Source organism: Odocoileus virginianus, chromosome 17 (genome assembly GCF_023699985.2).
Source record: "Odocoileus virginianus isolate 20LAN1187 ecotype Illinois chromosome 17, Ovbor_1.2, whole genome shotgun sequence".
Lineage (NCBI taxonomy): Eukaryota > Metazoa > Chordata > Mammalia > Artiodactyla > Cervidae > Odocoileus > Odocoileus virginianus.
Window position 1 is genome coordinate 23918892 of NC_069690.1, and position 12656 is coordinate 23931547.

General features: G+C 52.8%; 1 protein-coding gene across 2 annotated transcripts in view; it reads left to right on the forward strand.

Annotated features, from left to right (window-relative positions):
* The first annotated feature begins 2972 nt into the window (after positions 1-2972).
* Positions 2973-12656, forward strand: part of SLC13A5 (solute carrier family 13 member 5) — a 30197-nt gene continuing 20513 nt past the window's right edge. Inside the window, exons 1-5 of one of the 2 annotated variants that reach the window (XM_070478911.1) lie at positions 2973-3308; positions 3820-3935; positions 9113-9241; positions 9506-9642; positions 11972-12159. In XM_070478911.1, coding sequence (XP_070335012.1) covers positions 3834-3935; positions 9113-9241; positions 9506-9642; positions 11972-12159 — 556 coding nt within the window. In that variant the 5' untranslated portion in view covers positions 2973-3308; positions 3820-3833. The remainder of the gene's footprint in view (positions 3309-3819; positions 3936-9112; positions 9242-9505; positions 9643-11971; positions 12160-12656) is intronic. The other variant, XM_070478910.1, reaches the window with a different exon arrangement.

The following is a 12656-nucleotide window of genomic DNA, read 5'->3' on the forward strand; positions in this document are numbered from 1 at the left end:
TTAACTTGCAACTCTCACATTGTGCATTTTTTAAAAATTGACAGTTGGAACCAGAAGGTTGATGATTAAGAGTCCCAAACACCACCCTGTTGCCTCACCATTACTGACCAACAAGAAGAAAGTCATGTACCCTGCAACTCTCACCCCAAACGTTGCCCTTAAAAGCTCTTCCCTGAGATGCTCAACATCACTCATTATCAGAGAAATGCAAATCAAAACCACAATGAGGTACCATTACACGCCAGTCAGGATGGCTGCTATCCAAAAGTCTACAAGCAATAAATGCTGGAGAGGGTGTGGAGAAAAGGGAACCCTCTTACACTGTTGGTGGGAATGCAAACTAGTACAGCCGCTATGGAAAACAGTGTGGAGATTTCTTAAAAAACTGGAAATAGAACTGCCATACGACCCAGCAATCCCACTTATGGGCATACACACCAAGGAAACCAGATCTGAAAGAGACACGTGCACCCCAATGTTCATCTCAGCACTGTTTATAATTGCCAGGACATGGAAGCAACCTAGATGCCCATCAGCAGATATGGATAAGGAAGCTGTGGTACATATACACCATGGAATATTACTCAGCCATTAAAAAGAATTCATTTGAATCAGTTCTAATGAGATGGATGAAACTGGAGCCCATTATACAGAGTGAAGTAAGCCAGAAAGATAAAGACCATTACAATATACTAACACATATATATGGAATTTAGAAAGATGATAACGATAACCCTATATGCAAAACAGGAAAAGAGACACAGATGTATAGAACAGACTTTTGGACTCTGTAGGAGAAGGCGAGGGTGGGATGTTTCAAGAGAACAGCATCGAAACATGTATATTATCTAGGGTGAAACAGATCACCAGCCCAGGTTGGATGCATGAGACAAGTGCTCGGACCTGGTGCACTGGGAAGACCCAGAGGGATCGGGTGGAGAGGGAGGTGGGAGGGGGGATCGGATGGGGAATACATGTATCTCCATGGCTGATTCATGTCAATGTATGACAAAAACCACTACAATATTGTAAAGTAATTAGCCTCCAACTAATAAAAAAAAAAAAGCTCTTCCCTGAAAGTCATTGGAGTGTTTGAATTTTTTTGAGCATGAGCTGCCTGATCTCCTTGCTTGGCACCTGCAGCATCACAATTCCCCACAACCTAATGTCAGTAGATTGGCTTTGGTAAAAGTGAAAAGTGAAGGTTGCTCAGGCATGTCTGACTCTTTGCAACTCCATGGACTGACTATACAGCCCATGGAATTCTCCAGGCCAGAATAGAGTTGGCCTAATGGACCCAAGTTCAGTTGGGTAACAAAAGCAGTTGTATCATTGTAAGGAAATGGTGTACTTGGATGAAATAATATTATTCTTAAGGCAGGAAAAAATTTAAAAATAGAATTCTCTGCCCGTTTGAACCACTTCTGTCTTCCCTATAGTGTGCGTTGTACACCTGCATTATACGATAACTATCTTGATATTGTTGTTTAGTCGCTAAGTCATGTCTGACTCTTTTGCCATTCCATGTACTGTAACTCACGAGACTCTTCAGCCATGGGATTTCCCAGGCAAGAATACTGGAGTGAGTTGCCATTTCCTCCTTCAGAGGATCTTCCCAACCCAGGAATCAAATCTGCCTCTCCTACAGCACAGGTGGATTCTTTACTACTGAGCCACCGGGGAAGCCTGTTATATGTTAACTAGATCCCCTAGAGGACAGAGGAAGGCCTACTTTCAAAAAGAAGGAGGGAGATTTTCTCACCAGCAAGATAATTCCTTAGGAGATAACATTTCTCTTTCAATCCTGGAACGGGTCACAGTAACCAATTTACTTCCTTGGACTAGATCATCAACATGTTACTTTGATGTAACACACTTCGTCTCAAAAACTGAAGTGACTTGACCTCTAACAGAGCAGTGCTCAGAGTTTTCTGAATGACTTCCTTGAATCATAATCCTTCAGCTGGCTGGAATAAAAATTTCCCTTGTTTTCTTAGGTTGACTCTTGACTGTTTTTGTTGATAACTTGCATTTATTCACACATCCCAGAGAAAAAGTTTTGCGCACACACATTGGATCAGGTACTGTGAAAGGTGCTGGTTGGACATATGGGGACGAATAAAATAGACATCAAATAAAAAAAATCACACCAGTAAATAAATAGGTACAAATAGTGCTAAGTGCCCTGGGATGGGGCAGGGGGTGGGGGTGGGATGGGAGGAAAGCCAGGGTTAGATGAATGAGAGTTACAAAGCAGAAGGGTATATGAGAGGCAGATGCAGGGAGGACTTGGGGCAATACCTGTCCTTAGGTGGAGGTCACAGCAGGAGATTTGAGAATCTGAATTAAGATGTGATGAGTTTAGGGTCCTGAGACACATCCAGACTGGAAGACGTTGGGAATATGGAGAATCTGGGACTCTGGCATCAGAGCTAGGTGGAAGATCAAGGATTGTTGTTCTTCAGTGGACCAGTGTGACTGAGTCTTTGCGACCCCATTGACTGCAGCACGCTAGACTTCCCTGTACTTCACGATCTCCCAGAGTTTGATCAAACTCAAGTCCATTGAGTTGGTGATACCATCCAACCATCTCATCCTCTGTCCTCCTCTTCAGACATCTTATCCTCTAAAGAGAGAGGATAGTAATCTCTATGGAGAAGGTTACGGTTAAACCACAAACAGGGGTAGGACTCCTCCAAAGAAGACTGCAGATTGAGAAGACAGGGAGGCAGAGAAGGAAGAAAAGTGCTTGTTGGGGGTGGTGGCAGCGTCTGCATCCCTGTGCCTCCAGCACACAAAACAGGGCTCAGAACACAATAGCTGCTCAGTACCCTGCAGGCGGCTGCTCAGGGAATGAACGACCTTCTCAGTGCAGCCTCAGTTAAGTCCCTTCCTTTGTGGACTCTCTTTTCCTTGTAGAATGACAGTAACTTCTCTGTCAGGCGGACTCAGTCGGCTTTCCGCGGACGCAGCGCCAGCGGAGCGTCGGCCCTGCTGCGCGGGTATCCGCTGGAGGGCGAAAGCCGCCGGGACAGCCCCGGACAGTGGCCTCACCTCCTGCGCGATCGCTGGAGAGTGCCCGGCATGCGCTGGGTGGGAGAGAGCGTGGGCGCTGGGGACCGGTCCTGTGCCCAGAACAGCGGGGTCCGGGCAGGGAAGCCGAGCGTGACCCGGATGGGGGTGGTGGGGTTGGTGGGAGGCGAGGAGAAGAGGCCCCCGGAGCAGACCGCCCTAGGTGCTCGGTGGGTCATTGCGGTTGCGAGAGACCCCTCCGGGATCGGCGGCGTGTGAGGAGCAGAAGTAACCAGGTGAAAAGGAGGGAGAGGTTGGGGAGATGGATCTGAAAGACTCAAAAACCGCTGGGAACCTTCACCTGGGACCCAGACGGGGTCCAGGAAAGGCAGATGAAGATGCAGAGGGGACTGGGGGCGGGAGGGGCACCCGAATGTCTAAGCCCAGACTGAATGACAGATCCCTCCCGCTTGGACGCCCTCGGGCACTCCTCTCTAGGGCATCACAGGTGAAAAGGAGGGAGCGATTGGGGCTTGGAGAGTCTGGAGGTGCCGGGCACCCGACCCTTCCTGGAGAGCCTGCCCGAATTGCTGGAGCCCGCAGGCGCCGCCCGCGGCGGCCCAGAGGCAGAGTTGGGGGCAGGCTTGTCCCACCGACCTTGCGGGGTGGCCCCGCCCCCGGAGCCGAGGGGAGGCTCCGTCGTGGGAGGCGGAGTTGCCGCCGCCCCCTCCAACCCCCTCCCTGGACTGCGGCCCCTTCTTAAGCCCGTGCAACGACTGGCTGCCCTTCTCTCGCTTCTCCTGCCAGGTTCCCTCTCCGCGATGGCCTCTGCACTGAGCTATGTCTCCAAGTTCAAGTCCTTCGTGATCTTGTTCCTCACCCCGATCCTGCTGCTGCCACTCATCATTCTGATGCCCGCCAAGGTCAGTTGTGTCTCTGGGCAGCCCGGTGACTTCCGGGAGCCGGGTGCCCCTTTTGGGGCACCAAACCCGGAACCATTAGGTGGAGCGCACGGATTCCCGGGCGGGCACGACTTCCCCGGGGGCACGCACCTTCTGGAGCTGCGGATGCCGTGGGAGGTGCCCTGTGAGGAATTCTGAGGGGCATGGATCTTGGGATTCACAGATCCCAGCAAACAAGAACCGTCTTGGCAAAGCACACAAACCTAGAAAATAGCACAGATCTTGGCCACACAGCCCATCCATAGGCTCAGAATCTCCAGGTGCATAGCCCGGTCCCCAGGGCCCCTAAAAGACACCTGTGCCAACAGGGAGCTTGGGCACTTGTCTTTTCCTTCTCGCTCCTGTCTCTTCACTTAGGGACTGAGGACTTCCCAGCTGTAGGTGGCTTCTGAGGCCAGTCAGAGACAGACAGGAAAAAGTCATGACCTTGGTGGATTCTGTGCTGTGCTTAGTGATTCAGTTGTGTCTGCCTCTTTGCAACACCATGGACTGTAGCCCACCAGGCCCCCCGGTCCACAGGGATTCTCCAGGCAAGCATACTGGAGTGGGTTGCCATGCCCTCCTCCAGGGGATCTTCCCAACCCAGGGATCGAACACAGGTCTCCCGCATTGCAGGCAGATTCTTTACCGTCTGAACCACCAGGGGATCCTGAGTCCCATCTTTGTCCCCCTCTGGCCCTCTTTTGAGCCTCAGTTTCCCAATCTATGATGCACATTTCTTTCCAGCTCTGAAGCCTAGGAAGCCATAGCTGAATCAGAGTCTTGCTGCCACTCCCAGCTGAAAAGGCAGGTCAGGTTGGCCTGCTTTTGCTCACTGCCCACTGTGGCTCCGGCAGGAGGCAGGACATGTTCCCAGAACTCACGCCTTGGGTGGCACGACCCAGGGTTGCGGGGAAGCTGTGTCCCAAGCCCTGGCCTCCGAGGGCTCCCTGGAAGGAAGCAGAGAATGAATGGCCTTGGCCGCAGGGTGGGGGCGGTGCCGGGAGCGCTGGCCCGGGCCCCGCTGGGCAGTGAGAGGCCCGTTTGGCAGAGGCCCGAGCCCTTTGAAACCTTTTGTGGCTGCTGGCTGCTCCTTACTCATTCCCTCTTTCAGCCTTTCACTCTCTCAGCCCAGACAGGAAACCTCTGCTCCCCCTCCACAACCCAGGAAGGTTTGGGCAACAGAGGATCTCTTTAGGGGACGCGCTGAAGGCAGTTCTGGAGGAGTGGGATTGTACTGGGTATCAGGAAGCCAGGCTTTGAGAGAACTGGACTTCCACCTTTCACCCCATCCTTGTGATTTTAGCCACACTCCTGTGTTCCCTGGGCCTTGATATTCTCATCTGTACAATGGAGCAAGAAGGCTTGGTTTTGACATTTTATGGCCGTAGGTGCCAAAACAGGTCATGCTGGTTCCTAGGTGGGGGAGGAGCCGTTGGGTAGGCTGATCACAGACCCTGGATGGGCTGAGGACAGCAGGTCCAACAAGGGTGGACCTTCCACATCAACTGTGATCCACAGTATTTCCTCTGTAGAAAAGAGATCTGGGGCTGTTACCAGCTGTGGGAGGGAGTCAGGCAGGAGAGCTGTGATTTGAGTCCTGCTGGTGGGAGTAGTGTTCCCCTAATTATAGTCACTTTGCTGACCCTCCTGCTCCAGGAGAGTGTGACCAAGCCCACCCGCCCCCCACCCCACCAACATACAGTGGAGACCCTGAGCTAGGAGCCCCAGCTCAAGTTGTGTCTGCATGTCATTAAGTTAGTCTGGGAGGGAGGATCAGGAGAGGGAAGGGGAGACATCAGTGACAGTCACTCCAAAGGCTGCCTTTCTGCCTTTTCCTGCCTGGTGGTGGGGCAGGTGCCTGGGAGCCTGGAGCCCTGTCTCCTTGTTTTCTCCTTTTGAGCTTCTGTTTTGGTCACCACTGAAGAGCTCCCTGCCCCCATCCCCAGGGTCACAAAGTTTGCAAGGAAACCCAGGGTCGGGGGCAGAGCCGCAGGGAAGGCTGCATCGTCCAAGGGGAGGGGAGCGACTCCTAGGGTGAGTCCCCTCCACTGGTGCCCCAGCCTCTCTGCTGCAGGCTTCCTTCTTTTATTCTTCTCCTACACCTTGCTTCCTTCCAGTCATCATCTCTCCTCCACTTTTCTACCCATTTTCTGGATTCTTTCTTTTTTTTAAAATTGCTTTTTATTAAATAAACAATGCATTCATTATTATTAAAAATTCTTAAAGTCTGGAAAGTATAAAGTAAAAATGAAAATACTTTTTTTTTTTTTTTTTTGGCTGTACTAGGTCTTAATTGTAGCATGTAGGATCTTCCGTCTTCATTGCAGCATACAGGATTTTTTAGTTGCAGCATGTGGGATCTATTTCCCTGACCAGGGCTCAAACAGGGGCCCCCTGCATTATGAGTGCAGAGTCTTAGCCACTGGACCACCAGGGAAGTCCCATTGAATGAAAATACTTTCAAATCCCATAATGTACACACAGTATGTTCTTTTAGCTACACTTTTCCCATTAAACAACATGTCCCGGATGCCCTTCTTAATAATTAGGTTAATGATAAGCCACAGTTTTCTTCAGTTGTGCATTTAATGTATTTATTGAGCTACCCTTTGTGCTCAGTACTGTGCTGGGTGCTGACCTTTAAATCCCATTGTCCACAGTGAGCTCAGCTTGAAGTACTCCTCTGGTCATACTCTCTGCTGCAGAGAAGGCTCTGAGCTCACTGGGGTTCAGGCTTCCACCTGCAGTTGGAACCCATCTCATTTTGCACGGTTGCCAGCCTCTCTTCAGGCTTCTCAAAGGTCACCTGTCCTTTCCTTCTCTACCCACAACCCTCTGGAGCATTGTAGATGAGGGAGGGTCAACTTTGTGGGAGGGCATGGCAATCCACTCCAGTATTCTTGCCTGGAGAATTCCATGGACAGAGGAGCTTGGCGGGCTACAGTCCATGGGGTCACAAAGAGTTGGACACGACTGAAGTGACTTAGCACGTTATTCAGGGGCATCTCCTGAGCCTCCTGATAGAAGCAAAGAGGAGAGGGGATTGTTAGTCTCGTGTGCTTTCTATTGGTTACGTTTGGAGGCTCCAGGAACTGTCTGGGAAAATTGCTTACACGTGTCACCTGCTGTTTAGATAATAAAAATATCACTTTCTATGTGGTGTACGTTTAGGATGGGTGCTCTTCAATCCTTGATTTATACGTGAGGACTTGAAACAAGCAGGGGTCAGCCAGGGTTGGGAGTGGGAGGAGTATTTTATCAAAGACATTGTTGAGAATTGCTATCATCTGATGATAAGGAGACTGAGTTTAGACAGTACTACTGTGCTTAAGAGGCTTCTCTGGTGGCTCAGTGGTGAAGGATCTGCCTGCCAATGCAAGCAATGAGGGTTCAATCCCTGGGTCTGGAAGATGCCTGGAGGAGGAAACGGCAACCCACTCCAGTATTCTTGTCTGGGAAATCCCATGGACAGAGGAGCCTGGTGTGTTTTGCAACCACGGGGTTGCAAAAGACTTAGTGACTAAACAACGGTGTCTGAAATCTCTGCAGCACACTCCCTCACTGCCTACCCCTGCAGCAGATCATTCCTATCTTTCTCACCTCAAAGACAAGGTAGGCCACACAATGGCAGATAATGATCACTGATCAGGCCTGCCGGGTGTCAAAGGCTGGGCTTCTAACCACATTGTTGTCCTGCCTTCAGCCCAGTGCTGTCAGCAGCATTGACTCCCCTCTCCTTCTCAACTCGGGGACATCTGGCAAAGTTTGGAGACCTTTTGTTGTTGTTGTTACAGATGGAGAGTGCCACTGGCATCTAGTGGGATGAAGGCTGGGGGGCTTCCACACACCCTGCCATGCGCAGGACAGGCCCCTCCCCCTCAAAGCATCAGTAGTGCTGAGGCTGAGAAACCCTGCATCAGAGCAGGGGGGTGTCCTGGTGTGCTCGTATTTTATCACTGATAACACAATCCGGACAAAGAATGTCTCTTTGTCCAATGTTCCATGCATATAACACATGTTATCTTGGGTGATGACAAACCGTGATTGTGCAGGTGCGCTTGTCACAGCCCGTGCTGTGCGGGTCGTTCCTCCAATCAGCACTTGCTGAGTGTCCCTGGGGTGTCAGGCCTGTGTTGGATGCTGAGTGACATGGATTCTGCTCTCCATTGCTGACTCCACTCTTTGGGTTGTGGGGGCAGGAAGTCAGGAGTGGTGCTAGTGAAACAAATAATGCCAACTGAAGTGTGCTGCTTGCTGGGGGTGGGGGCAGGGGTGTAGAGGAAGGGCGCAGACCCAGGCTAGGGGCAGGAAGGGGGAGATGCCCAAGGAGCAGTGGTGAGCTGAGCCCGGAGCACTCTCTCCAGGCCAAGGGAGCGTCTTGCAGTCGCGGGAGGCAGGGCATTGGCCTCAGTTCTCACCATGGCTCTGGGGTTATGGAGCTCAAAGTGGGAGTGGGCAAGGAGATGTGGCTGGAGGGGCCTGCTCTGTGGCAGAAAGGTCTCCAAAGAGTGCTAGGGCATTTGGCTTCTGTCCTGAAGGCAGAGAAAGGCTTTTAAACAAAGGAGTGATATGATCTGACTTGCAAAAAAAGAAAGGAAGCAGCATTGTGGAGTGATGCAAGTAAAAAGATTGAATTAGAAGATAGCTGTGCTGTGCATCTGGGTGGTGCTAGTGGTAAAGAACCTGCCTGCCAGTGCAGGAGACATAAGAGACGCATGTTAGATCCTTGGATCAGGAAGATCCCTGGAGGTTGTCCAGATCTTTATAACCCCATGGACTACAGCACTCCAGGCTTCCCTATCCTTCACCATTTCCCAGAGCTTGCTCAAACTCATGTCCAATGAGTTGATGATACCATCCAGCCATTTCATCCTCTGTCTTCCCCTTCTCCTAGTCTCAACCTTTCCCCACCTCAGGGTCTTCTCCAATGAGCTGGCTTTTCAAATCAGATGACATGGCAACCCATTCCAGTGTTCTTGCCTGGAGAATGCCATGGGCAGAGGAGCCTGGTGAGCTCCAGTACACAAGGTTGCAAAGAGTTGGACACGACTGAAGTGACCGAGCACACAGGCATGCATGCCCACTGCCATGCTGAGTGTTCTGGGCTGGGGAGCGGGATGGCAGCAGTCTGCAGGATCTCAGGGCTGTCTCTCCAGTTTGTTAGGTGTGCCTACATCATCATCATCATGGCTGTTTACTGGTGCACAGAAGTCATCCCTCTGGCTATCACCGCCCTCTTGCCTGCCTTGCTTTTCCCACTCTTCAGGATTCTGGACTCCAAGCAGGTGAGCAGCCCCAGAACATTTCTCCCTATGACTCATCCTCTGAGCTCGGCTCTCAGCTGCGTAGGACCCGGACGACCAGATCAGACCCTGTTTGTGCGCTCTCTCTGGCAGAGAGACATACCCTTGACCCTCCGTGCCCACTCCAAGCTGCCCTGAAGTCAGCATCTGTTCTGCTCGCCTGTCTCTGGGGACTTGGGTGGCCCTGAGCCCAAGGAGTGTGTGGCCAGGGGGCGGGTCTGACAGGGCCTCTGTGCCCACCTGCAGGTGAGCATCCAGTACATGAAGGATACCAACATGCTGTTCCTTGGCGGTCTCATCGTGGCTGTGGCTGTGGAGCACTGGAACCTGCACAAGAGGATTGCTCTGCGCACGCTCCTCTGGGTGGGGACCAAGCCTGCACAGTAATTATGCCTCCTCGCTTTCACAGTTAGGCCCAGGGCTGGGGAGGGGAATATGGGGCGCGGACTCACAGGGAAGGGCTGACCATGGCCTTACCTGGGCAGGGCAGCCAGGCAGACCCTTGGGTGGGTCATGTTACAACCTTAGCTAGGGAGGCCAGATGCAAGGATGGTGGGAGTCGGGGAGCAACTGGGGCGGGGTGTGTATGGTAAGCAGCAGTGGGTAAAGTTTCTCTGAATCTAGAGAAGACTGCTCAGCAAGGGTCCCTGCATGTTCAGAAGACTTCCTGGAGGAAAGGCTGCAGGATCCAGGGCACAAGGTGGGTGCAGGCTGGATCAAGCTCTACCTGATACCCCTAGGAGTTTTGTGGCAAAAGCAGGAAAGAGATGGCTCAACTACCTAGCTCAGGGGGGAGTAGAAAAGTCATCCAAAGCTGGCACATCTATTCCCTCTGCAAAGCTGCTGCCCACCTCACCTTCCCCCCACCACTCAGTGGTCTCACCCCTTTTCAAGGTCTCCCTACCAGTCACAGGCCATTCCCGCCAAGTCTGGAGCTAAACTCGCAGACTCACCATGGTGCCTGCAGTGCCCAGGGCATGATACCAGGGGCTTACTCATCACCTCTTCTCTTACCACACCTCTGAGAGTTGGGGTTTATTCTCATTACCCATGTTCTGTTCTGTAGATGAGGAATTTGAGGCAGAGAGGGGTTGAATGGTCTGCTGACATCACATGGGGGTTGGACCTGGCCTGTCTGATGGCACCCTATGCCCCCTCTGGAACTCAGGATGCATCTTTCTAAATGATGCCGTGACCCAGCCCAGCCTTGGGAAGGCGGGTGGGTTAGTTCACAGTGAGTCCGTCCTTCGATGTCCTTGTGTCAAGGACCATGCTGGGCCCTGAGGGCAGAGACCTGCCTGCCCTCCTGGAGGCCAGTGTCTGAGCACCCTTGGCACCCCAGCTCTCTTGAGTGAGGGCTTGTGACTCTTTGACCTGTGACCCTTCTTGACATCGAGCCCCTCCAGCGATTGGTTTTCAGGGTGACATCAGAACTGATTGCCTAGAAACATGAGCCCTTGCAGGCCCCCGAATTCTTGTTCCTAGGATCCTTTTGAGTGGGAGACTTTTCTCCATCAGCGGGTGGACCTTATTCTGGAGTATGCTGGAGCATTTTGCTCCCAAACCAAATCCAAGATATTCATTCATGCTTCTCTGCTCCCTCCTGTCACTGCCCCCTCCTCTAAGCCTGGCTTCCAGCCTTTGTACTTAGGGGGCCATGAGGTCTACCTGCAGGAACACCTGCTATACCATGATGCAGGGCAGCCCCCAGACCCTTCTACAAGCAAATAAATGAGTGGCCCTGGGGAGGGGCCTGACTGCCGAAGGGCCTGAGGGCCAAGAAGTTGAGTTCCATTCAGCCAAACCCCTCCTGCCCCCCAACCCTGGAATGCCTTCTGTTCCTGGCCTTGTGCCAAGTGTACGGGACCCATGGTGAAGAATCAGACCTTCATGCTCATGGAGCAGATGTGGACACAGTTCTGTCTCCAGCCAGGGAGGAGCGTCCTAGAGAAGACCGAGGAGGGTGTGGTCAGCCCTAACCCCGTGTGCGTTGGGAGGGAAGCGTCAGAGAAGAGGTGCTGCCTGAAGGCTCTGAAGGGCCATGAGGGGAGTTTTCCAGGCAGATGACTCAGCGGGGACAGAGGTAGAAAGTGGGGTGCCATACGGGAAGGGAACATGTTTTTTGAGTACTCTCTGGGGCTCTGATCCGTGCCAGAGTGGAGGGGGGCACAGTGTGTGAGTGGAGACGTGGGGCGGGGGTTAGCTACAAGGGAGGTCCCACTTCCCCAGGCCCCTCCTGGCTCTCCCCCTTCTGGAAGCCTGACTCCACGCAGGCCTTCTGAACTCAGGAAGAGCAGGATCTGGGGGGCTGGGAATCCTCCAGGTAGAAATGGGAAGCTGGGACTGCTCCTCCTGTGTGCTCCTAGGTTGTACTAGGGCCTGCTCCACGCTCTGCCGGCACCAACTGCGTGCCTGTGCTTCGCTTGCTAGAGCGTGAGCTCCTTAGAGCCACGACGGGAGCAGAGGCCTCGTGGTGACCCAGTAGCCAGCAGAGTAGATGTCAATAATGTTTGTGGAGAGTGGCAGAGGGAGGGAGGTGGGGAGGCAGGTATTAACACTGTATCACTCCTAGACTATCCAGTCCCAAACCAGCTTCTGCACCCTGGTGCTGGCCCCTGGCGTCCCTGCACGGGCAGGACCTAGTTCTCTAGGGGTTGGGGGTGGCCGGGGGTGGGGAATTCTCTGGCTTTCCTCTCTGCCCCTCCTCTGCAGGCTGATGCTGGGCTTTATGGGCGCCACGGCCTTTCTCTCCATGTGGATCAGCAACACGGCCACCACGGCCATGATGGTGCCCATCGTGGAGGCCGTGTTGCAGCAGATGGAGGCCACGAGTGCAGCCACCGAGGCCAGCCTGGGGACCCTGGAGCTGGCAGAAAAGGGCAAGGCCGGCGAGCTGCCAGGTGAGCCCCTGGCCAGGGCAGGCTTCTCCTCTGTTTCCAAAAACGTGAGCCACCTCCCTGCTTTCTGGAGCCCTCTTTTTTTACAAGCACATAGAGAAATACTTTGAAATGCTGTTTTCCTAACTTTTAGGAATGTGCTTAGTGCATAAAAGTTCCGTCTTTTCGTGGAGCTTATAGCAAGTTCCTCCCGCATCTGTTACTGCCATCACAGAAATCAATACATGTTGATATGAATATTCATTTGGGTATCTTTTGAGCTCCTCCTGGATGCCCTGGAATCCTTTCTACCCCTACTCATCCTTAGGGAGGCCTCGTCTGAACAGGCCAAGTCCCTCCGCCACTCTGTTCCCACAGGTTTTGGGGCTGGTGGTCACACCTTGGCTCCCCCGCTGGACACTGAGATTGAGGAAGTCAGAGAGTGCCCGTGCCTTTCCTCTGCCTCGTTCATCCCCAGGGCCCTGCATGGCCTCTCGGGGCCTGTGCTGATGGCCAGACCC